Genomic DNA, 23,504 nt, shown 5'->3' with positions numbered 1-23,504 from the left:
AGTGACAGAGGATGAGATGGTTGGATGGCATCACTGATGCAATGGACATGAGTTTGAGCAAACTCAGGGAGTTAGTGAAGGACAGGGAAGCCTTGCATGCTTCAGTTCATGGGGTCGCAGAGTCGGACACAACTTAGAAACTGAACAACGACAACAACAATTTTGGGGGCATGGCACCACAAAAATTCAAGGGAATTGCATGAATTTGCAGAGTAAGTATAGAGAAAGGCAAGGCTTGTTGGGGGCTTAGGGACAGGTAGCTCCACAGGTGGGGCTTTGATCTGAGTCTTAATTCGGTCTGGGAAGGGAGAAAGGGAAAGCATGAGTGTTTGGGTTCAGCCACCCCTGACTTCTGCTCTTTTCCGTCTTCTAAGCAGCGCCTAGAGCAGGACCAGGTGGGCGCACACTTGGCTGTTTTGTCGCTTCATCAGGGTCAGGAGGCCACAGTGCACAGAGCGTGGGCTTTGGGTCAGGCAGTCTGGGCTCAGCAACTGTGCTGCTTCTTGTCATCTATGTGAGCTGGTTACTTAGCCTCTGAGCGTCATGAAAATGAGGTAACAATGGCCAACTGACTGAGTTGCTATGAGGATTACTCCCATTAGATGTGTGATGATGCCAGGCACACGGTAAGGCCTCCGCAGTGGCGGCTGCCTCTGTGCCTCTCCTTCACTGTGACAAGGCTGGCACTATGGACCTTTGGTAATGCTGCTAAACATTTCTTGGAAAGGCAGCTTCTCTTAAAGGAAAAAATGTAGACTTTGGGAGGCTGTGCCGCTGACCATTTGGGTAAACTAGAGCCACTGTAAAGTAGGGCTGTTGTGATATTACAAGGTGAAGTGTGAACATAGCCCATAGACTGATTCCATTCCTGTTTGTTCTTGTCATTTTCTCTTGTGTTTCTCTCCATTTGATTCACATTAATGTTGACTACTCCTCTGAACCAGCTTGTTGCTCTTCCAGGACAAATCTTTTAAATCTTATATTTCTCAGATGCCTCCCCCCAGCACTTAATTTAGGGGCAGAGTAAGGTGCTCATCAGACACAATATGGCCTATTTTCAGGGTGGGCTTCCTCAATGTTTAGATGCCTACAACAGCGTTGCTAGACTTTGTTCCACCCCATCCTTCTGAGCTTGAGAAATCGTGCTTGGGTTGGTTGAGCAGAAGAAGACCAACCTGTGAAATGACCACCAAACATTTTATTTATTTTACCTTAATAGCACTTTACCATAATAGTAGGCTTTCAGTTCTAAGACAGCGCTGAGGAGTGGGAAGCGGAGGGCAAGACGGAAGGCAGGAACCTGGGAAAGTTGCATCAGACAGCAGTATCAGCCTCTGCAACTAAATCATCTGAGGGAACCCATCAGGGCCTGAGTCCACCCTGCTGTGAAAAATCCGCCTGCTGACTTCCACCCTCTGCTCGTCCTCGTTCTCCACCTCGTCCTCGCTCGACTTGCGGCATGCGTTCTGGTAGAGCACGGCACACACGCCGGTCAGCCAGGCGGCCACGGTGCCCGCGCAGAAGATGCAGAAGCTGATGAGCAGCAGGAAGATGTAGTCCTGGAGATCTAGGTTCGTGATGCACATGTACCGGAGCGGGTTCCCCACCTTCGTGATGGGCCATCCTGCCAGCTCTGTCGGCTCCACGCAAGTGGCATTTTGTTCATCTAAGAGGAAACACACAGCAGGCAGAGTGCTGAAACAGAACTCCTAGGCTTGTGAGGCCAACCGGGACCTGGAGTGATGGTCTGGACTCCGGCTACTCAAAGTGTGGTCTGGGGGCCAGCGGTACCGGTGTGACGGGGACCCCGTGAGAAATGTGGAATCTCAGGCAGCACGCCCAGGCCTTCTTGAATCAGAATCTGCATCTTAACAATATCTCCAGGTGATCTGTGGGCATAGTAAGGTTTGAGACTGCACCTGGACTGCTTTTTGCCCCAGGCTTAGCTGCATTCAGGTAACCCACTCCAGTACTCTTGCCTGGAAAATTCCATGGACGGAGGAGCCTGATAGGCTACAGTCCATGGGATCGCAAAGAGTCGGACATGACTGAGCAACTTCACTTCCAGCTGCATTCACATCACCTCCTGAAAATGACCTTTGCTTTTTAAGGCTCTTCAAGGAATGGGAGACCACAGAAGGAGCTGGGAATTTGGAAACTTCAGCAAGATGGTCATGGAGTGTTGACACTCTACAGAGCTCCACCAGTGCTTGGCACCTCTTGCTCGCCTTCCTCACCTTCCCCTCCACCTTGTCCCTTTTCCTTCTCCTGTGCCTGAGTCCAGCCAGGGATCACTAAGGCCACCCAAGGTCATCACACCCCACTTAGGAAGGACAGGATTCTCTGGAAATGCCTCCTGTGTGTTCTCTACACCCTCAACCTGGAGAAATCAGGAACGAGCTTCAGGGCAAAGAGACAGCCAATATGGGAAGCAGTTCTGCTTCTGTGATGCTGTTGGCATCACTCATGATCAACATGAGTCTCAGTCCTTTTTAGTGGCTGACTCAGTTGCCTGGCTCCTTCTCTGAGCACCTCCCCACACCAAGCAGTGTGGACGTCAGTATAGAATAGAAGGAAAAGTGGGTCATGGAGCCAGACAGACTAAAATTCAAACCCACTGTCACTAATTTTGGAAACTTCAGCAGGATGTCTACTGTCTTTGAATCCCATTGCCTCATCCTATAAAGAATAACTGTATCCATGAAATTAAAAGACGCTTGCTTCTTGGAAGAAAACGTATGACCAACCTAGACAGCACATTGAAAAGTAGAAATATTACATTGCCTATAAAGGTCCATCTAGTCAAAGCTATGGTTTTTCCAGTAGTCATGTATGGGTGTGAGAGTTGGACTATAAAGAAAGCTGAGTGCCAAAGAATTGATGCTTTTAAGCTATGGTGTTGGAGAAGACTCTTGAAGATTCCCTTGGACGGCAAGGAAATCCAACCAGTCAATCCTAAAGGAGATCAGTCCTGAATATTCATTGGAAGGACTGATGCTAAAGCTGAAACCCTAATACTTTGACCACCTGATATGAAGAACTGACTCATTAGAAAAGACCCTGATGCTGCGAAAGATTGAGGGCGGGAGGAGACGGGGACGACAGAGAATGAGATGGTTGGATGGAATCACCACTCAATGGACATGAGTCTGAGTAAGCTCCAGGAGTTGGTATTGAACAGGGAAGCCTGGCGTGCTGTAGTCCATGGGGTCGCAAAGAGTCGGACACAACTGAGCAACTGAACTGAACTGATAAAGAATAACATCTATTCTCAGGGTCATAAAGAGGATTTAATCGGCACAGGTGAGCAGGTGAGCTACTGTACACAGCAGTGCACACAGTATACTGTACACAAGAGCTTCATAGCCTGCTCAGAGCTCTGTTGTCAGCCCTACATTTTTCTAGCTCCATTTACTCTGCCATGCTGATGCTGAGGTGCCTGTGTGCAGTGTCCGGGGGAAAATAACCAGCAAGCATTAGATAAATGAGTTTCCATTCAGGGCTGAGATTAGGACTTAAGACAATTATGATCAGAATCATAGTAGCAGCTGATATTTACCAAGTTCTGTCTACTTGCTAAGTGATATGCAAATGCTATCTCATTTAATTCTTACAAGAATGTTGACACACATTTTCATCCTTGTTTTTCACATCAGGAAACTGAGACTCAGAAAAGTTTCCTAACCTGAAGGTTCTGGATAAACTGCATGATTTCAGCAGGGAACAGGAGACAAAAAACCTGGACTTGGCCAAGTGGGAGTCACAGAGAGAGACTAATGCGGGGAGAAGCTTTCCCCACAACAGGGTAGGAACTCCAGGCTATGCAGTGGTAGTAGTGAAAGTCGCTCAGTTGTGTCCGACTCTTTGGGACCCTGTGGACTATACAGTCCATGCAATTCTCCAGGCCAGAATACTGGCGTGGGCAGCCTTTCTCTTTTCCAGGAGATTTTCCCAACCCGGGGATCAAACCCAGGTCTCCTGCATTGCAGTCAGATTCTTTACCAGCTGAGCCGCAAGGGAAGCCCAGGCTATGTAAAGGCACTGATTTCCTTGATGAAATCTGTTTGGACTGGAGCTAGAAGCAGGAGAAATAGGGAAAGGAATACAGAGGTGAGCTTACTGGGAGGCAGCTGGCTCTGGATGACTGGAATGAGCTGCCCAGGCTAGCCATTAAGTCCTCTCCAAACTGGACACCATTGCATGCACGCTGGTTCCTGGTCAGTGCCCCTCAGTGAACTTGTTGGTTACTTTCAGGAAGATGGCCTGATGTTTGTAATGCTACTGAGGACTCGCTCTTGGTTGAAGTTTTAGTCACCGGAGGAGGAAGCCAGCAGGGGGCTGCCGCATCGACTGTTTGCAAAGATTACAGAGGAAAGGAGAGGAAGAAGCCCCTCTCTAGAATGAGTGTGAGACAGAGGCCCTGTGGGTGACCCAGGCCAGCTGGAGAGGAAAGGGGCCTTGGGCTTCCATCTCAGGGTGCTGTAAAGGGTCAGGAACGCAATTTTGTCTCAAGACCTCTCTCTAGTCAGCCTGGTTCAAGGACCTCTGGGGCTTTTCCAGGAGGCCCAAGCGGAGGCTGGTGAGGTGAGGGAAGACTCCTGCAATCTTCAGGAATTCTAGCAAGACAGGGCTTAGATCACCTGCCCAAGTTGCCAGAGATACCACATGGGAATATACAAAGAAAGATGTATATGAGAAAGGAGAACATGGGACTCTGAGGGTCTGGAGTGTGCCCAGTGGTGGGGGCAGAGGGGTTTATCTCATTCTATTTTTGAAAAGATTAGGCTTTCAAATCAGGGTTTGGGCGGCAGATATGAGGCTAAACATTAAATGCGTTATTTCCCCATTTTGGAGCATTACCTTGAAAGGAGCAATTAGACAGTGATTTTAATGCATTGTTAGGCTGCTTTTAAGTGAGGGATGTGGGTGGTTCGGTGGGGAGGGTTTTTCCTCCGCTGCATTCTCTCTCCCCTCTTCATTGCCTGTCACCGCCAAGGTGTGAGCGCTCCTCACCTCCCAGCAGGTCTGTCTCCACCATTGCCAGTTCCCCAGCTCTGGACCGCTGCACACACTCCTGCCAGATTCCCCTTCTGCAAGCTTGGCACTTGCCAGTCACACCAGAGTTCAAATCCCTGTCTGACTCCCCCGCGGGGCTCAGGATAACACCCAGACTGGCTGGTGTTCAGAGCTCTCAGCATTGCCCACCATTCCCACCTTACTTCTCAGTTCTCCCGGTAACTCACCCTTACTCTAGTCACATTAAGCTCTCTGTGCTCCTTGGTTGTCTCTCCCCCTTGCCTACAGCTAGCTTTGTTATACTGCTCTTTTTGCATCAAGTATCTCTTCCTCCAATTTTTGCATCATCAAGTCCTTCGTGTCCTTTAAGGTCTGATGTAAATGCATCTACTTCCAGGAACCTTCCCCAGACTCTTCATCCTCGTAGTTCAGAGGATACATTGTGATTGTTCCCACTGTGGACTCCTCTGTTGCATCTCTTAGTATCATTCTTACTGCACCTGTCACGTTCTATCTTACTTGGTGGTTATTTGCTAGAAAGCAAAGCATAAATAAAAAAGAAAGAAAATTTGAAAAAGCATATTTTTTAAACAGATTTTTTTTGATGTGACCATTTTTAAAGTCTTTATTGAACTTGCCACAATATTGCTTCTGCTTCATGCTTTTGATTTTTGGCCAGAGGGACGTGGGATCTTAGCTCCCTGAGCAGGGACCAAAACTACAATCCCTGCAAAAGTCTTAACCACTGGACCTCTATGAAAGTCCTGCAAAATCATCTTTTCTCTCCTACAAGACAGACTTTTAGCTCTTGAAGGCATAAACCATTATCATTCTCGTTAATAAGAGCTAATATTCCTTGAATTACTTGATTTTTAAAATTTGGGGATTTTCTAGCGCTGGTTTCATTATTCAATTCTAGTTCAATTCTACTGTAGTCAGAAGCATACTTTTTCTGATTTCAGTCCTTTGAAGTTTATAAAGAATTTTCTTTATAATAGAGTCAGTTTTAGTAATTTTTGCATGTGCACTGAAAAAATGCATTATCTTTGTTGAATACATTGTTCTATGTATGCCAGCGAGCGCGCTTTTATACAGACTGTCTACGTCTCTATTGACTTTTCATCTTTTTTGGCTTTTTGTTACCTTTATTTATTGTCTCAGTTACTATTAGCCTAGCACCCACTCCAGTGTTCTTGCCTGAGAATCCCAGGGGCAGCAGAGCCTGGTGGGCTGCCGTCTATGGGGTCGCACAGAGTCGGACACGACTGAGGGGACTTAGCAGCAGCAGCAGCACTTACTGGGAAGTATGTTAAAATCACGTTATGGCTGTGCACTTGTCTGCTTCTCCAAATAGTTCTGTCAAGTTTTGCTCCCATATTTTGAAGCAATGTTCTTAAATACATATATGACTGTTACCTCTTTCTGGTAGATTTACCCTTTTCTTTTGGCTTGTGTTGCATATCTTTCCCCATCATTTTACTCTTAATCTTTCTGTGTTCCTACATTTAAGGTACCTTTAGTGAGCAGGATGCAGCTGGGCTTTGTTCTTCATTCAATCTAGTAAACTGCATTTGAATCAGCCCATTAACATTTAATGTTAGACTGATATATTTGGATTAACTATTGTTTTCCATTTCTCCCACTTTTTAAATGATCCTAGCTCTCTATTATTTCATCTCCCTCTCTTAAAAAAATTTTTTTTCACTTCGTATTGGAGGATTAGCTGATTAACAACATTGTGACAGTCTCAGGTGAACAGCAAAGGAACTCAGCTAGACATACACATGTATCCATTCTCCCCCAAACTCCCTTCCCATTCAGGCTGTTAGGTAACATCAGGGTGAGTTCCATATGCTATACAATAGGTCCTTATTGGCTCATCTCTTCTTTAGCTTGTTAGTCATGCATTCTTCTCCTAGTTTAGTATGATGACTTTAGAGTTTATGGACCTATCTGCTCATCTTGGAGTGTCTTATATGTTCTAGGAGTCATATAAGGTGCTTCACGAAATTAAACTCTACTCTTGAGCACTGCGCTGGGTGTGTGTGTTAGTCACTCAGTCGTGTCTGACTTTTTGTGACTTTATGGATTGTACCCTCCCAGGCTCCTCTGTCCATGAAATTCTCCAGGCAAGAATACTGGAATGCGTTGCCATTCCCTTCTCCAGGGGATCGTCCCAATTCAGGGATCAAGCTTGGGTCTCCCACATTGCAGGCAGATTCTTCACCTTTTGAGACACCAGGAAAGTGCCCCACTAAGTAGTTTTAATTATTCCCAGGCTACTGAATGAATAAATTGTTCATCAATTACTCCTTTTCTGGCTTTCTTGATCCCCTTGCCTCTGAGAAAAGGCTACCAGGCACTTGTGTATGTTGCACACTGCACAATCCAGGGCTTTCATTCACATTACGAACAAGCGAAGGCGGCTAACCCCCGTATTATCCGTTCCTCAGCTCCACTTCATAGGTGCAGAGCATTTGCCCCACTTAAAGTGCCTAGGTACAATTACAGGTATCATTAATGTTTAAATTCTCCCTGCAAATAGTTCCTAAGGAAACATAAACCACACGCTTCTTTAGTTCCTCACGTGGCACATTGCTCACAAGTGGAAAACCTGTCTGCCAAAATCAACGCGTGAAGGGAAAAGTTTCAGGGACCCAGAACCACACCTGGTAGCATAGGAACTGAGGAAGCCTTCCTTCAGAAAACCAGCTTGAACCTGGTGGCTTCATGAGGACCTGCTCTTTTTCTTAATCCACAAAAGTGACCACAGTTCGGCAGTCTGCTCGGCTCTCCAGATGAGCAGGCTGCTCTGAGTTCCCTGGACAGTCTTGCTCAGGAGCTGCCTGGGCTAAGTGGTTGGGCCAGCCTCCAGGTGATGGCCATGTAATGGGAGAGAATGCAGTTTGCAGACTTCAGTTACACTGCCCCTTGGAGAACAAATGCCAGTTTCTATCAGCCTAAGCCCTTTGTGGTAAAAGTTTCCAATTGGAACCTAGAGAAATGCCCAGTTCCCCCATTTGTCCTTATTAGGCCCTAGCTTGCCTGAATATCATTAGATGTTCAGTACTTTTTCTTTTTTTGTCCAGCTAAGTGATGTATTTATCGAGGAAGTGGATTTGCTATGTATATATCTGTCTGCTTCTGTCTGCTAGATTACGAACTCCATGAAGACATGGATTTGTGTTCACTATTGTGTCCCCAACATCCAGAGTACTGCTTAACACACACTAGAGCTCAAAGTATGTTTGTTGCATGGATTAAATACTTTTTGTTGTTAATGTCCCTTGGGGGAAATGTTATTGACATAAGGCTTAGTGGGAGGAAAGAGAACTTGGGGTGATAGAAGGCCATAGATGGGCAAGCTAACCTCATACCATCTTGGACTATTCGACACTAGGCTGACACCAATCCCTGCTTATCTTGTGAACATTTAGGGATAATTCAGTGAGCTAAGGGATGTGAAGTCTTGGAGGAGGCAGGAACAGATGGTGTCCAAGACAAAATGAAGGGTAAGCCTTGAACTGTCTTCTGAAAGTGGAGAAGGAAATGAGGGTAAGTGTAGATGGAGATGGGGATGAGGAGACCCCGCCTAAGGGCTGCAGGCGTGATATCATAAGGTAGCTACTGTTCCAATCACTGCTTGAGAATTGTTTGAGAGCAGAGACTCTCTTTGTTCACCTGTATATCCCTAGTGCTAGCACACAATAGAGCCTTGATGCTGCTGCTGCTGCTGCTGCTAAGTTGCTTCAGTCGTGTCTGACTCTGTGCGACCCCATGGCAGCCCACCAGGCTCTGCTGTCCCTGGGATTCTCCAGGCAAGAACACTGGAGTGGGTTGCCATTTCCTTCTCCAATAGAGCCTTGATAAATATCTGTTGAATGCATACAGGAGAAAATGTGTGGATTATTGGCCTAATCTCATACAGTTCAGTTCAGCTTCTCAGTCATGTCAGACTCTTTGTGACCCCATGGACTGAGCATGCCAGGCTGCCCTGTCCATCACCAACTCCTGGAGCTTGCTCAAACTCATGTCCATCAACTCAAGATGCCATTCAACCATCTCATCCTCTGTCATCCCCTTCTTTTCCTGCCTTCAACTTTTCCCAGTATCAGGGTCTTTTCCAATGAGTCAGTTTTTCATATCAGGCAGCCAAGGTACTGGAGCTTCAGCTTTAGTATCTGTCCTTCCAGTGAATATTCAGGACTGGTTTGATCTTAGGATTGACCTTAGGATTGACTGGTTTGATCTCCTTGCAGTCCAAGGGACTCTCAAGAGTTTTCTTCAACACCACAATTCAAAAGCATCAATTCTTCAGCACTCAGCTTTCCTTGTGGTCTAATTCTCACATCCATACATCCATCCATACTGGAAAAACCATCTCTTTGACTATACAGACCTTTGCCTGTAAAGTAATGCCTCTGCTTTTTAATACACTGTCTAGGTTTGTCATAGCTTTTCTTCCAAGGAGTAAGCATCTTTTAATTTCATAGCTGCAATCACCATCCCAGTGATTTTGGAGCCCGAGAAAATAAAGTCTGTCACTGTTTCCATTGTTTACCTATTTATATGCCATGAAGTGATGGGACGTGATATAGATGAAGTGATCTAGAAGTGAAGTGATTTAGATGCCATGATCTTCGTTTTTTCAAAGCTGAATTTTAAGCTGGCGTTTTCACTCTCCTCTTTCACTTTGATCAGGGGGCTCTCTAGTTCCTCTTTGCTTTCTGCCATAAGGGTGGTGTCATTGAAATATCTGAGGTTATTGATATTTCTCCCTATAATCTTGATTTCAGCTTGTACTTCATCCAGTCCAACATTTTGCATGATGTACTCTGCCTGTAAGTTAAATAAGCAAGGTGACAATATACAGCCTTGACGTACTCCTCTCCCAATTTGGAACCAGTCTATTGTGTGCCTGTAAGTTAAATAAGCAAGGTGACAATATACAGCCTTGACGTACTCCTCTCCCAATTTGGAACCAGTCTATTGTTCCATGTCCAGTTCTAACTGTTGCTTCTTGACCTGCATACAGATTTCTCAAGACGGTCTGGTATTCCCATCTCTTGAAGAATTTTCCATAGTTTGTTGTGATCCACACAGTTAAAGGCTTTAGCATAGTCAATGAAGCACAGGTAGATGTTTTTCTGGCACTCTCTTGCTTTTTCTATGATCCAACAGATGTTGGCAATTTGATCTCTGGTTCCTCTGCCTTTTCTAAAGCCAGCTTGAACATCTGGAATTTCTCAGTTCACGTACTATTGAAGCCTAGCTTGGAGAATTTTGAGCATTACGTTGCTAACATCTGAAATGAGTGCAATTGTTTGAGCATTCTTTGGCATTGCCTTTCTTTGGGACTGGAATAAAAACTGACCTTTTCTTGTCCTGTGGCCACTGCTGAGTTTTCCAAATTTGCTGGCATATTGAGTGCAACACTTTAATAGCATCATCTTTAAGGATTTGAAATAGCTCAGCTGGATTCTCATACAACAGTTCTTTAAAACTAATCTTTTTGGCTTTGCTGTGCAGGACTTGTTTCTGATGGAATTTGAAGGGAACACTATTGTATTTTGCCGTACTATGAGGGGGGCTTCCCTGGTGGCTCAGCAGTAAACAATCTGCGTGCAATGCAGGAGACCTGGGTTTGATCCCTGAGTCTGCAAGATCCCCAGGAAGAGGGCCTGGCAACCCATTCTAGTACTCTTGCTTGGAGAATCCATGGACAGAGGAGCCTGGCAGGTGGCAGTCCATAGGGCTGCACAGAGTTGGACATGACTGAATTGACCAAGCAGCAGCAGCAGCAGCATCCTATGAGTGGCTCAGAGAAGACTCCCTAGAGGGGAACCTGGATTGCACCATATGGCAGCCCAACACAACCAATGCCAACAAGCCCCTTTCTTAGACTCTCATGCGTGGTCCTCTGAGTATTTCTAGTCCCGACATTGGCCCCTACTTTTGCCTCCCTAGAGCTCCTTTCTCTCATCACCCAGATGTCTTCCCTTGATGGAAGCCAGGCTCCAGCAAACTACAATCTGTGGGCCAAATCCATCCTGTGGCATGTTTTTGTATTGATAAATAAAGTTTTATTGGAATACAGCCATGACCATTCATTCATGCGTTTTCTATGGCTGCTTTCACGCTACCCAGACAGAGTGAGTAGTCACAACAAAGACCCACAAAGCTTAAAGTATTTATTTGTCCTTTTTTTTTTTGATTTTTTAATTGAAGGATAATTGCTTTACAGATTTTGTTGTTTTCTGTCAAACATCAACAAGAATCAGCCGTAGGTAGAAAGTGTGTGCTGACTCCTGGTCTAAAGCATCCTTGGCTTTGGATGATTTGGGCTTGGGCAGTACAGTTCTTAAAACAATTTTTTCCCTTGCATGAAGAGTTCATATTTTGGTAACATTTAAGCCTGATTCATAGACCATTGGAACACTACAGGAACAAACCTTGAAGTCTAGCAAGTTCAGCCTGATTAGTCCTGTGCTTTAAAGTTGCTTAGACTACAGGACTGGTCTTTTGCATAAGCAGTTGTAGACGAGCAAAGTTTACGGGTAGAAAGACCCCTTTTCTTCATAACATTTCTCATGTGCTTCTCAGTGCCCAGAATTCTGTCAGCAGGAGCTTCACTTCACTGATAAAATAAGGCTTAAAGTGTAAAGTCCTCTGGAAAAGAAGCCAAAGACTTGAGCCCTCCCATGGGGAACCCCTGCTACTGACTTTCTGTAGCAGGCTATGATGTGGGGAGAGGAGCCAACTACATATCAGACATGGGGGATGGTACCAGGCAGTTCTGGGAAGCTAATTTGTAAACCCTAGTTGGCTCTCAGTTTGGCCTAGAGCTGGACCTTGTGAATAACTACCCATCTTCTCGGAAAAATTCAAATAGTGGACCGTTATCATCCTCATGGATAAGAGGCAATTTAGAAAAGCTCAGTGGTGGAAGGGCAACACCATTCACCAGCTGCCCAGGCAGAGACTTGGGAGTCCCTCTTGCTGCCTCTCTCATATCCCATAATTCAAGCCATGAGCCAGTCCCGTTAGTTTGACCTTCAGAGTATACCCCGATTCTTACCTTCTCTGGACCATTACCTGGGGCCAAGCCATTGTTCCCTGCCGCCTGAAAACTGAGGCAGCCTCTTAACTCAGGTCCCTGCTTTCCCAGCTCTCCATCTAGCAGGGGGAGGCAGCTGTACATCATAGATCGTGTCACTTCTCCACTTAAAACCCTTTCATAACTTCCTGTCACATTTGGAATAAAATCAAAAGCTTCTCCATGACCTCCAGGTCCTATATGATCTGGCCTTTGATTTTTATCCTCATCTCTTACCTTGGTTTCACTCTTTTTCACCATACTCACCTCCTACTACGTCGAGCTTATTCCGCCCTAGGGTCTTTGCATTTGGTCTTGCCTTTGTTTAGAAAGCCCACACCACTCTGTGTCATATTTTCTTTGCCGATCCCCTCATTTTATTCAGTTTTCTGCACTTCTTAATTTATTCTTTGATATGTTGGCATTCCCCAAATCTTCTGTCCTTACCCGGTGATCCTCTCATTCTAAGCATCCTTTGTTTGGTTTTCATGATCACCAGTGAGTTCCCAAACATATATTTTATTCTCTATTCTGAATTTCAGGTCAAAATATCCTAAAGCCTCCTGTCTCACAAACAGCTCCCACTCAACCCATTCAAGATGGGACTTGGCTTCTCCCTAAGCCCCTTTACTACTTTCTTCTCTCAGTGGAACCCACTCCAGTACTCTTGCCTAGAAAATCCCATGGACAGAGGAGCCTGGTGTCCATGGGGTCACAAAGAGTCGGACACGACTGAATGACTTCACTCACTTCACTCTCTCAGTGGAGCCCCCACAGTTGTCCAAGCCAAAGCCTGGGGAATTACACTTGATTTTTCCTTCCCTTTATTTCCCACATCTCATTGACTTTTTATTCACTCAAATATTTTTTGAGAACTTTCTCTGTGTCTGAAGATTCAGACCTACTCTTGTAGACCTTTCTATCAGGGAATACAAGTGTTAAAGAACACAAACCTGTTAATTACTTAGAATTGTGCCTGGAATCACAAAGGGAGTACAGGGGGCTCTGGGAAGGTCTGGCTCACTCCCAGGTCCTGTTGTGTCTGCCTTCTGAACAGTTTCTTCTATCTGTACCTCTTCATTCATGCCTCTGCTGTAGACTGCCATCCTCTCTTGTCTGAATGCCCACAGGAGGCTCCTAGCTCTGTATTCATCTTGCCTGCCTTCCAAAACTTCTCAGGATACATTGCATGTTCCCTAGAAAATCATTCAAAGGCCCTAGATGGCCAACACCCCATTTCTCTTTTCTAGCCGCATCCATACTTTGTTGGATTTCTTTCAGGTTGGGGAATTCTTCATCTCTAGAGATGAAGAAACTGAGGTTGGCTGCTTTGGCGGCCTTGTACTGTCTCCTTCCAAGGGCCTGAATGGTGTTGGGTGACCAGAGGGGCCATGCATAGAGGTCTGGCATTTCTGAATTTGAGGGGGCTTTAGATCACCCACTGTCAAAAATTCCAACTGGGCTGAGTTAGAGAGTGTATGAGAATCACACAAGGTCCTTCCCAAACTGAACAAGCCTGCCACCTCCATCCCTTCTCAAATTTTCTGGATCGTTTAGGGATGACTGACCCAGTTGCAGCCCTCTCAGCTGCTTCATTCCCTCGGGAGGCTGCTTCTCCGGCTCTCAGCAGAAGGGAGCCACAAGGCCAGGGTAAGGTGGGAGAGACGTGCTAGCACAGCAGCTGACAGCCTTGGAATGTCTGCTGCCCAGCTGTTCCCGCTTTTGGTGTCTGGTCTTTATTGCAACCTCCCTGTTGGAGGAGATGGGTTAGCATTAATAGTGGAAGGGTGTGAAGACCTGAATTCATTCTGAAAATCTAAGTTTTGGCACAGTTGTAGATGACTTTGTACTTGGCGGGTTGAAATGGGGCCATTATCCTATTACAGCAGCCTGGAATACAGGATAAAATAGCCTCAGAATGAAACTAAGATGTTCTCTGTTCAAAATGCCCTCTAAATGACTGAGACCTGAAGCAGTGCAAGACCCAGCCCATCTGCTTCCTGCAGATGTTCCCAAGTGGCTTTATCCCCCTGCCTTGGTGGCACTCCTGCCTAGACTCCTCTTTTTGACTTGTGGACTCCACCATTGGACTAAACAGGACTGCCCACGGACTATAATTTAAGGGCTGACACAGACAGACCTTCTGTCCTGAAACTTACCCCCATGTCTATGCTAGTAGCCTGTCACTTTCTGCTTTCTCTCTGGTTCTGTTTGTTCCCTGTCACATGGCAAATGCCCCTTGAGGGAGACATATCAAAACATTATTAGCCACCAACATCTCATCCAGTGTGCCAGTCGCCTAGTCGTGTCTGACTCTTTATGACCCCATGGACTGTAGCCCCCCAGGTTCCTCCATCCATGGGATTTTCCAGGCAAGAATACTGCAGTGGGTTGCCATTTCCTTCTCCAGGGGATCTTCCCAATCCAGGGGTCGAACCTGGGTCTTCTGCGTTGCAGGCAGACGCTTTACCATCTGAGCCATCAGGGAAGCCCCCAACGTCTCAGTGTAAATCAATTTATTCACTGGCTGAAGCAGCCACTGCAGAGCTAGAGCCCAGGTCATTGCCATCGGGCTTCTCATAGACCCCGCCCCACAGCTCACGGGGTCATCATCTCTGGACAGGGAGCCTGGGCTTCTTGTGCTCATCAGCGTTTGAGAACGGCTGGTGGAGCAGGCCAGGCATGGGAGGAAAATTCAAGGCACTGAGTCCCTGGAGGGTGGAGGCATTGTTCCAGCCAGTAGAGGGTGTTTAAGACAGGAGGTGGGAGAATGCGGAAGTTACAGATTGCATTTCCTAATTGTGTGACCACAGTGCTCATCTCTAGGAACATCTGCACCTCAACACTAACCCGCTGTGTGCCTGCCCATCTGGGACCCTGTCTGCTGACCACTGCTTTCCTCTTCCTACATCTAAGTGCATCTTATCTTTCTATTTATGTCCAAGGATTCTTATGGAGTGTCTACTCCTGTTTCCTTATTTCAGAGACAAGTCAGACTCAGAGAGAAAGTGACTTGCCACCCACATCATACACTGACATGATTGAGATCAGAACTCCTGGCTTTCGACCGCATTTTCCCTCTCTTGTATCCCAATATTTGTCTTATTAAAGACAGGATTTATGACTTCTTTCCCTGCGATAAAGCACCCCAACATCAAAAAACAATGTTAAGCATATAATAAACATACAATAACTGTTTCAGAGTTGAATAGACTGTGATGTACCTGATAGTAAGGAAATATCATGGCATGGGGGGAGACACTTAACTTGGATGTTAGAAGATCTCCATCCTGGGCTGGGCTTTATAGCCACTTACCTGAGAGGAGGCTAAATTCTAAAGTTCCAGCTTAAGCATCTTATATTAAAGGCGTCCCTGACCAGTCATAAATATGGCTATTTAAATGAATTGAAATGTCATAAAATTAAAAATTTGGTCCTCAGTTCCACTAACCTTATTTCAAGAGTTTAATTGCCACATTGTGGCCAGTGGATACTGTGTTGGACAGACTTAGACCATTTCTGCTGCTGCAGAAAATTTTGCTGGACAGCGCTAGACTATGCTTTGAGGGTGTGGAGGCAGGGTGCGGGGATGTAGGAAGCCAGACTTGTTCTGTCCAGGAGCTTAGAGCTGCATGAGTTTTTGAGAGCATCTTCAGAGGCATTCAACTCTGTCCTACTGGGGAGCTCTATCCTGGGAAGAGCTCAATTTCCATGCTCACCTTCAAATAGCATTAATGACTGGAAAATTACACTTCTGGCCAGGACTTAGTCTTTCTATTTGCTGACTTGAGCCAAAAAGAAAATGGAATCTGTGAATCTGTTTTAACTCTGTATTGATCAGAGCATCCGGGGAACAAACACACTTCAACTCACTTCTGTTTCTGCTATGATTTTTGTCTTTGGAAAGTGAGTACATGAACTCTTTGAGAACTGGGCAGTTTCCAGTGCATCTGGTGAGTTTATCATTGAGGGTTTCCTTTAATGAAGACTTTTGATAACAGCACTAAATCTCTGGTCAGTAAGGGAAAGTTTCAATGCTCCTACTAGCTGTAGCCTTGTGATGAAGCAAGGTGAATGAAACATTCAACCTCCTCTACGGTTCCTCTGAGGGGGCAAGCTGCAGTACGACATAGGGGGAGAACACATTATTGCCCTCATATCTTTTAAGACCACTCCATGTCTTTCTGGATCTTGGCTTCCTTCAAGATTCCCCACTGTTTCAGAGTTAATCTTAGTTAATTGTATTTCCTAAGAAATCGCTCTTTCCTCTGATGTGAAAGTTGATAAAAGCTTGTTGTTGTTCAGTCGTCCAGTTGTGTCCGACTCTTTGCGACCACATGAACTGCAACCCGCCAGGCCTCCCTGTCCTTCACCATTTCCTGGAGTTTGCCCAAGTTCATGTTCATTGCATCTGCCATGCCATCCAGCCATGTCATCCCCTGATGCCCTCTTTTCCTTCTGCCCTTGATCTTTCCCAGCATCAAGGACTTTTCCAATGAGTTGTCTATTCACATGAGATGACCAAAATACTGGAGTTTTATCTTCAGCATCAGTCCTTCCAGTGAATGTTCAGGGCTGATCTCCCTTAAGATTGACTGGTTTGATCTCCTTGATGTCCAAGGGACTTTCAGGAGTCTTCTCCAGCACCACAGTTAAAAGGCATCAAGGGGCACTTGCATTATTCTGCCCAGGAATTTATATATCTTTCACAATCCTCTTCAGGATTGGGGCACTTTGGGGGATCCAGAAGGATCTCTAATGGCTAACGGTAGCCTGATGGTAGGCAGTGGATGGGGAGAGCCTGGGACAAAAGTTCTATTCAGTACTCTTCAGAAGATAAAATTACACCATGAAGGTGACTTCTTTCTCCCAAGGCCATGTTTACCCCTTGGAGGTTGGAACTGACCTCCTTGACTTCATCCCTTGAAAGATGCCTGCATGTCCATACCTGTTCCTGGAAATGGGCTTGTCTTTAAGGTAGAACTTCAGTTCCAGACTCAGATGACTCAGGAAGAATCCCTTTACGGATGCGGGTCCAGCCCTGAGTCTCATGGTCCAGTTGAGACCATGCCTTTATTTGAGATTCTGTTCCCCACCCCCAATCCTCAGGGTCTGAATTCCTGTATTCATAATTCATCCAATATCCAACTCCCTCCAGGATTCCCTTCATCCCATTTTCTCAGGGATGAGTGTCCTGAGACCTGCTGCCCACTTTCTCATAGCCTATTTATATGCCCACATGCATCTGTACAGGCATGTCTCCTGGACAAGGCACACTGTCCTCCAATACCGCCGAGCCTTGCTGAAGTCCACTGCTTGTCCCATTGGCCACCTGACTGATAACTGGTACTCTCTCCGTACCTTGCACCTGTCCTACGTCTGCCTACCATTCATTTATTGAAGGTTTATGCTGTGCCAGTCTTAATGCTAATGGAAGTTCATAAATGTTCTCATTTCATCCTTGTACCATCCCTGGGCAGTTGGGTCTATTATTAGACCTGTCTGAAAGATGAGGAAATTGAAGTGCAGAGAGGTTAAATGAATTATCTGATTTCCTACAGATACTAAGTGGCAGGGCTAGGATTATGATTCAGGTCTGTTTTGCTCCAGAACCTGAGCTCCTAACACTGGGCTTTCCTGCCTGCATGGTGGCCATCCTTCACCCCCTGCAGCTGAGACTGTCCCAAGGGCTTGTTCTACCCTAAAAGGCACATGCTTGCCTTCTTTGTCCTGCTCTGTCCAGTGAGTTTAGTTCTGGTGTCCCATTGGACCATGGGACACATATGTGCATGACTCATAGTCACACGAGTCTCTGTACATAGTCCCAGGCTTTTTGGCTAGTTATCTCCATGAGCACTTGTTTGGGACATAATAAATATTTAAATGAATGAAAGGATGAGCTGAGTGGTAGCATGGAAGCTCCTTGCTTCACTGCCATGCTCTTCAAATGGTCTTTTTAATAAGTCGCTTCAGTCATGTCTGACTCTGTGTGACCCCACAGACGGCAGCCCACCAGGCTCCCCCGTCCCTGGGATTCTCCAGGCAAGAACACTGGCGTGGGTTGCCATTTCCTTCTCCAATGCATGAAAGTGAAAAGTGAAAGTGAAGTCGCTCAGTCGTGCCTGACTCTTAGCGACCCCATGGACTGCAGCCCACCAGGCTCCTCCATCCATGGAATTTTCCAGGCAAGAGTGCTGGAGTGGGGTGCCATGGCCTTCTCCGTCAAACAGTCCACATACTATAATTCTGCTGTCATAGTGACCTCAATACTGTACTGCAGGCAAAATCTCCAACAGTAAGGTTTGGTATTCTCCCTGCGTCTAAAATGAAACCCATCTTTAAGTCTGATTCTCCTTTATAAACAACCAGGTCATTCAGCTTATTTCATAGAAATTTTTCCTATATCCTAAAATTTGGGCACCTGGGGAAGAGATGTGATACCATTCAAGAGCATGTCAAAGATTACCATTTTGATGGAAAATGTGGTGTAATAGGTGGGCTAAAAGTCGAGAGTTCAACTAGAGTGTTTGTAAACAGCAAAGATACTTTCGCCTAACAGAGACATGAATCATCATACGAGAGTCACATAAAATAAATGTCTTCCATTATGTTGAGGTCTGGCTAAAGGACAGTGGAGCATTCAGTGAATTCTGCTATGTGTGTTTTCAACTTTATGTGTCTGTGTTTGCTCATGTGTTGGTGTGTATCTGTGCATTTTTATACGTGCATGTGTGTCATGCATATGTAATATGTGGTTGAGAGAGTGAGTATGTACATATATGTATGTATGTTTGTGTATAGTTTTGTGTTTGCATGCGTGCGTGTATGTGTGTGTTTGCACGTGTGTTTGTGTGTATGTGTGTGTGTATGCATGGGAAGGGAGAATCAGACTGAATAAGGTGCAAAGGAGAGCAAACCCTGAAGTTAGGTTTATTCTTTTAGAGTTTGGGTAGATTAGGGTGAAACCTTGGATTGGAAGGGAAGTGCAGGCATATTATAATGAATCTACGATGGCTCGGGCTTATTATCCCATGAAAGTGATCTTGTGTGAGTTCCAAATGTAGACAAGACGTAAAGGTGAAATTTAGGTGCTGTGGCCCTATGCTTATGGCATGGCTTATATTTATAACTAAAGTGACTTATTGGATTTTGTAGTTATATAATTTGAGGACTTAAGAGATAGCAGTCATATAGAAAAAGACTTGAATTTGAAATCAGGAAGTTCAAACCACTTTCTTGACATTTAGTAGCTGTGTGACTTTGGGTGAACCAATCTATCTTCTCAACCATGGGTAGGGTCAAAAATACCTGTTCTAGCCTCTTTCCATAGTCTTAGGGCACAAAATCTAAGAGCTGGTATGAAACTCAAAGTAAAGAAAATGAAACTGCATATGTTAAAAACTTCAGTAGCTGCAAAACCTGATACAAAGCTAAATTCTTCTATGCCTGGCCTGGGGTTCACTGATACCTTTAAGAAATAATAATAGTGAATTGGGGCAGTGGGACTATATTTCAGCATGAAGTGATCTAACCAAACAGCAGAGTGAGATGAGCAGGTTTGCGTATGTGTGTGTGTGTGTGTGTGTGTGTGTGTGTGTGTGTGTGTGTGTGTGTGTGTGTGTATGTTGGGTGGGGGACTTCCACTGGAGTGGATTTGTCTACCTCAAAAGACAAACTCTTCATTCATGAGAAGCTTATGAGCTTGACAAGACAGACACCAGCTTCTGATGTTTTTGAAAACATATAGTGAAACAGATTCAGTTTATAATCCTGTTCAATCCTGGATTGAATTCAGTTAGAGTCCAAAGTAGTTAGTCTGAAAATTCTGAGAAGATACAACTTTAAAAGCTAAAATTCTGATTAAGGGAGATTACCTGGGAGGTGAAGTGAAAAGCTCTGAGACTGGGGAAGAAGCCAAGCTCCTTCACACTTTTCAGCAGGGGGTCCTCCTGGCAAATTGGCAATTTCTGCTCAAGAAAAATGTGTATGAATGGTGGGGAGGGAGCAATAGAAGATGATGCTGGTCCACAGGCTAGTTACACGAACATTGACAGGAAGAATCCCATCTGGGAACCACATTTAATGTATCAGAATAATTAATATTGACCTTCTTTTAGAGAGCTTTCTAGAAACCACCACAGCACCCGTCTTGAGAAAAGCAGAAGACATCATCTCTGGAGAGGCAATCGACCCAAGAAACTGCTCCCGTATTCTTTAATGATTAGTACTGTTAAGAAAATGGTCCGACAAAGTTTGTTGCTTTTGATTTATTCTAACTTGAGTTGGCTTAGATGGTAAAGGGTCTGCCTGCAATGCAGGAAACCTGGGGTCAGGAGGATCCCCTGGAGAAGGAAATGGAACCCACTCCAGCATTCTTGCCTAGAGAATCCCATGGACGGAGGAGCCTGGTGGGCTACATCCCCATGGGGTTGCAGAGTTGGACATGACTGAGCGACACACACAATTCGAGTTGAAGTGCCTGGCAGCAGGGCCAGGTGCCTCAGGCACAAAATTGAAGGAGATACTTTCTCTTGGTGCCATCTTCAACTTTACATCCTGGGAGCCCCAATTTTGCATCACTTGCCCCATCATAGTACAGCCCCTGCCTGGAAGACATTTAGCAACAGACTCACTTAGAAAGCCAGGAGGACACATTTTTACTTGCTCTCATCACCCAGTTCCTTCTCCCCCAGTGCCCCTTAAAGCTTGGCATTTTGGTCAGGAATCTTTCTAGAATATTGCCACTTGGACTTAAGGGTGGAAACTTCAGTGGGACATTTGTGAAGCTGGTGTATGAAATTATTTTCAAAAACACACACACAGGGAAGGCAGAGAAGACATGGTTCTGACCGAATTTAATTACATCAGTGGCTCCAAGCTTTCTGTGAGGGGCTCATTATTTCACACTTATCCAAAGCTCTGGCTTCCCTGGGTCAACGTGATATTGGTGGTGTGGGGGAATTGAAGGATGAGAATGGGACAGTAAAGTCACTGAAAAGAAGAAGGGATAAGGCACCAGAGTGCCCCAAGGACCATGGCAGAGCCGTGGGGACAGTGGACAGAGTGGCAGCAACTGGCTTGGAACTCTACCAGGTAAGACTTGAGAGCCTGCCTGTGAGTTTGGAATCTCTCTGCTTGACACGTGGGCGCTGGTGGCCCATTCCCCACTCATTCATGCTGTTCTCTCCTTCCTTGCATGTTAGCATCTGAACACAAAGGAGATATCAAAGCCTTCTCTTCTCCTCCCTCTCTCATTCATGGCTAGGTGGCTCACCTGTCCCTCCTCCATCTCTATCGAACTTTCCTTTCTATGTATCATACCACTGGATTTTCTCCTGGTTAGGAATGACTGAATTTACTTTTAGATCCTGGAAAAGTCAGTCACTGAATTAAACAGATTAAAATAATTTACCAAGGGAATTCAGTGTCCTTGTATTGCTTTGTCACTTTGCAGTTATAGCACATTATCATTTCCACTCATATCATCTCATATTGAAAGGACACTCTGTATGTTTGGTAATATTATTGTCCCCACTTTATGGATCAAGAAACTGAGGCTCAGAGAAAGTGAGACTTCCCCGGCAGCAGCTGAGTAGTAAGAGCTGAGTGTGGGAGCAGAACTCGGTCCTTTGGATAACTATTCTAGAACATTTTCTATTGATCCTTATTGCCTCTCCAGTCAACCCAAGGATTCTGCAGAGCAAGAAGAATACTTTCAATCAGCTTTACCCAGATTTCTCTCCCACACTAACCACCTTTTGACTTCACCTTTCCTGGAACCAGTTCCTCCTATGCCATCATATCCTCGTCCCCACACGCAATCAAGCCCTCACCTGGATAGTTCAGATGGGACACTATTAAGTAGATGGTGAAGTCCAGGAAAAAGCAGTTGCATTTCCAGGGGTTTCCACTCAGATACAGAGTCTGGAGTGTTATGAGGTTTTGGAAGGCAGCTTCATCCAAGGTCTGCAAGCCGGTATTTCTGAGGTCCAGGTATCTCAAAGAGCTGGTGTTGGCAAAGGTGTACTTGTTAAGTGATAACAGATGAGGGTTGTTGGAGATATTCAGCTGCAGCAGGTTGCTGAGCATGGAGAAACTGTGCGGGGAGATGAAGGTTAGATTGTTGAAGCTGAGGTCAAGGTAGATGAGCCTGAAGACCCCGACAAAGGTATAGTCCATCACCTCCTGAATCCTGTTCTTCTGGCAGTCCAAGTAAACAAGGTCACTGAGGAGTCCTAAGTTCATCGCTGGCAAGAAACGGATCTTGTTATCATCCAGGTACAGCCTCCGGGTGTTCAGGGGTATGTCAGAAGGGTATTCAGTTAACTGGATCCCTGTGCAGATCACTTCTTGGTCTTGACAATGACAATTATTTGGACATTTTGACCCCGATACTAGTACCATTCCGAAGGAAAAGAGTAACCACCCCGGCCCAGGGCCTGAAGCAAGGGACATAGTAAGTGGCAGCGACTATCCTCCTTCTACTTTCCAGCGGGCGCTATCCCTCTGATCAGAACGCTGCGAGGGGCGGGGTGGGGCGGGGGAAGGGCGCTGGAAAGAACTGTAACACTCTAGCTTTGTGCAAAGCAATTTTCCATTACAGGAGAACTGAACAGAAGTTAAAACGCCAGGCCGGGTGCCCCACCACCCGGCTTGGTGGCTCTGCTGGTTGCTCACTCCCAGACTGCTGCTGGAAGCCTGCCTGCTTGCCTGCGTTTGCAAGTGAAGGGGAGCCAGGGGAGAGCCACGTGGCAATGAAGTTGCCAGCTGACACCTTTGTGATGTCAGCAGCTTCCGGAGACTGCCAGGGGGAGGGAGGGAGAGTCCTGACTCTTCTGGGTTGTGTGGGGGTGTTTTGTGTAACTTGGGAAGCTGGCTGTCCTTGGGGGAGTAGGTGCCTGAAGCATGGGAGGAGGGAGGGGGGAGCTCCGTATCAGCTCCCCAAGGAGGTGCAGTGGATTAGACTGGATTGGACCCCCTAATCCGCAGGCCATAGCGGGATCACAGAAATCTCCAATGCAACTCCCTTTTTTACTGCTGTGAAAAGTGACCTGTTTGAGATCAGTTCTCACCATGGGTCTCTTCCCTGGGTATTGAGTTTGGCTAGGTGCCATTTTTGGCGGTGTTGCTAGAAAATGGGAAAGGGGCAGGAAGCAGGGGGACTCCTTTGAAATGAGGCAAGGGAAGTTCCCTGATAAGGTTGTATTCCCAGTTTTGCATACAATTCTGTCTGCATTTGGAATATATATGTGTACTAGTATTAAAAGCCTTTTGAGCAAGTATAAATAATCCCCCTGAAACAACCAAATGTATAAAAAAATCTGAATGTAATGATATGAACTTTTCTTACCGTTTATATTTATATTCTAAAATAGGGTGTCACTAATGCTCT

General features: G+C 45.6%; 1 protein-coding gene and 1 non-coding gene across 2 annotated transcripts; both read right to left on the bottom strand.

Moving 5' to 3' along the window:
- Positions 1 to 1,178: 1,178 nt before the first annotated feature.
- Positions 1,179 to 22,819, bottom strand: LRRC52 (leucine rich repeat containing 52). The gene is made up of 2 exons (XM_004002720.6): positions 21,946 to 22,819; positions 1,179 to 1,666 (listed from the first exon to the last, which is right to left on the bottom strand). Exons 1-2 carry the CDS (start codon positions 22,565 to 22,567, stop codon positions 1,341 to 1,343), a joined length of 948 nt encoding a protein of 315 aa, XP_004002769.1. The 5' UTR covers positions 22,568 to 22,819; the 3' UTR covers positions 1,179 to 1,340.
- Positions 14,529 to 14,600, bottom strand: TRNAC-GCA (transfer RNA cysteine (anticodon GCA)). Its single transcript has one exon. It is a non-coding gene; the product is annotated as a tRNA-Cys (tRNA).
- Positions 22,820 to 23,504: the final 685 nt, after the last annotated feature.

The sequence above is a fragment of the Ovis aries genome, chromosome 1, assembly GCF_016772045.2.
Source record: "Ovis aries strain OAR_USU_Benz2616 breed Rambouillet chromosome 1, ARS-UI_Ramb_v3.0, whole genome shotgun sequence".
Taxonomy (NCBI): Eukaryota; Metazoa; Chordata; class Mammalia; order Artiodactyla; family Bovidae; genus Ovis; species Ovis aries.
Note: the sequence above shows the minus strand (reverse complement) of the source record. Positions and strands in the feature narration are given on the sequence as shown.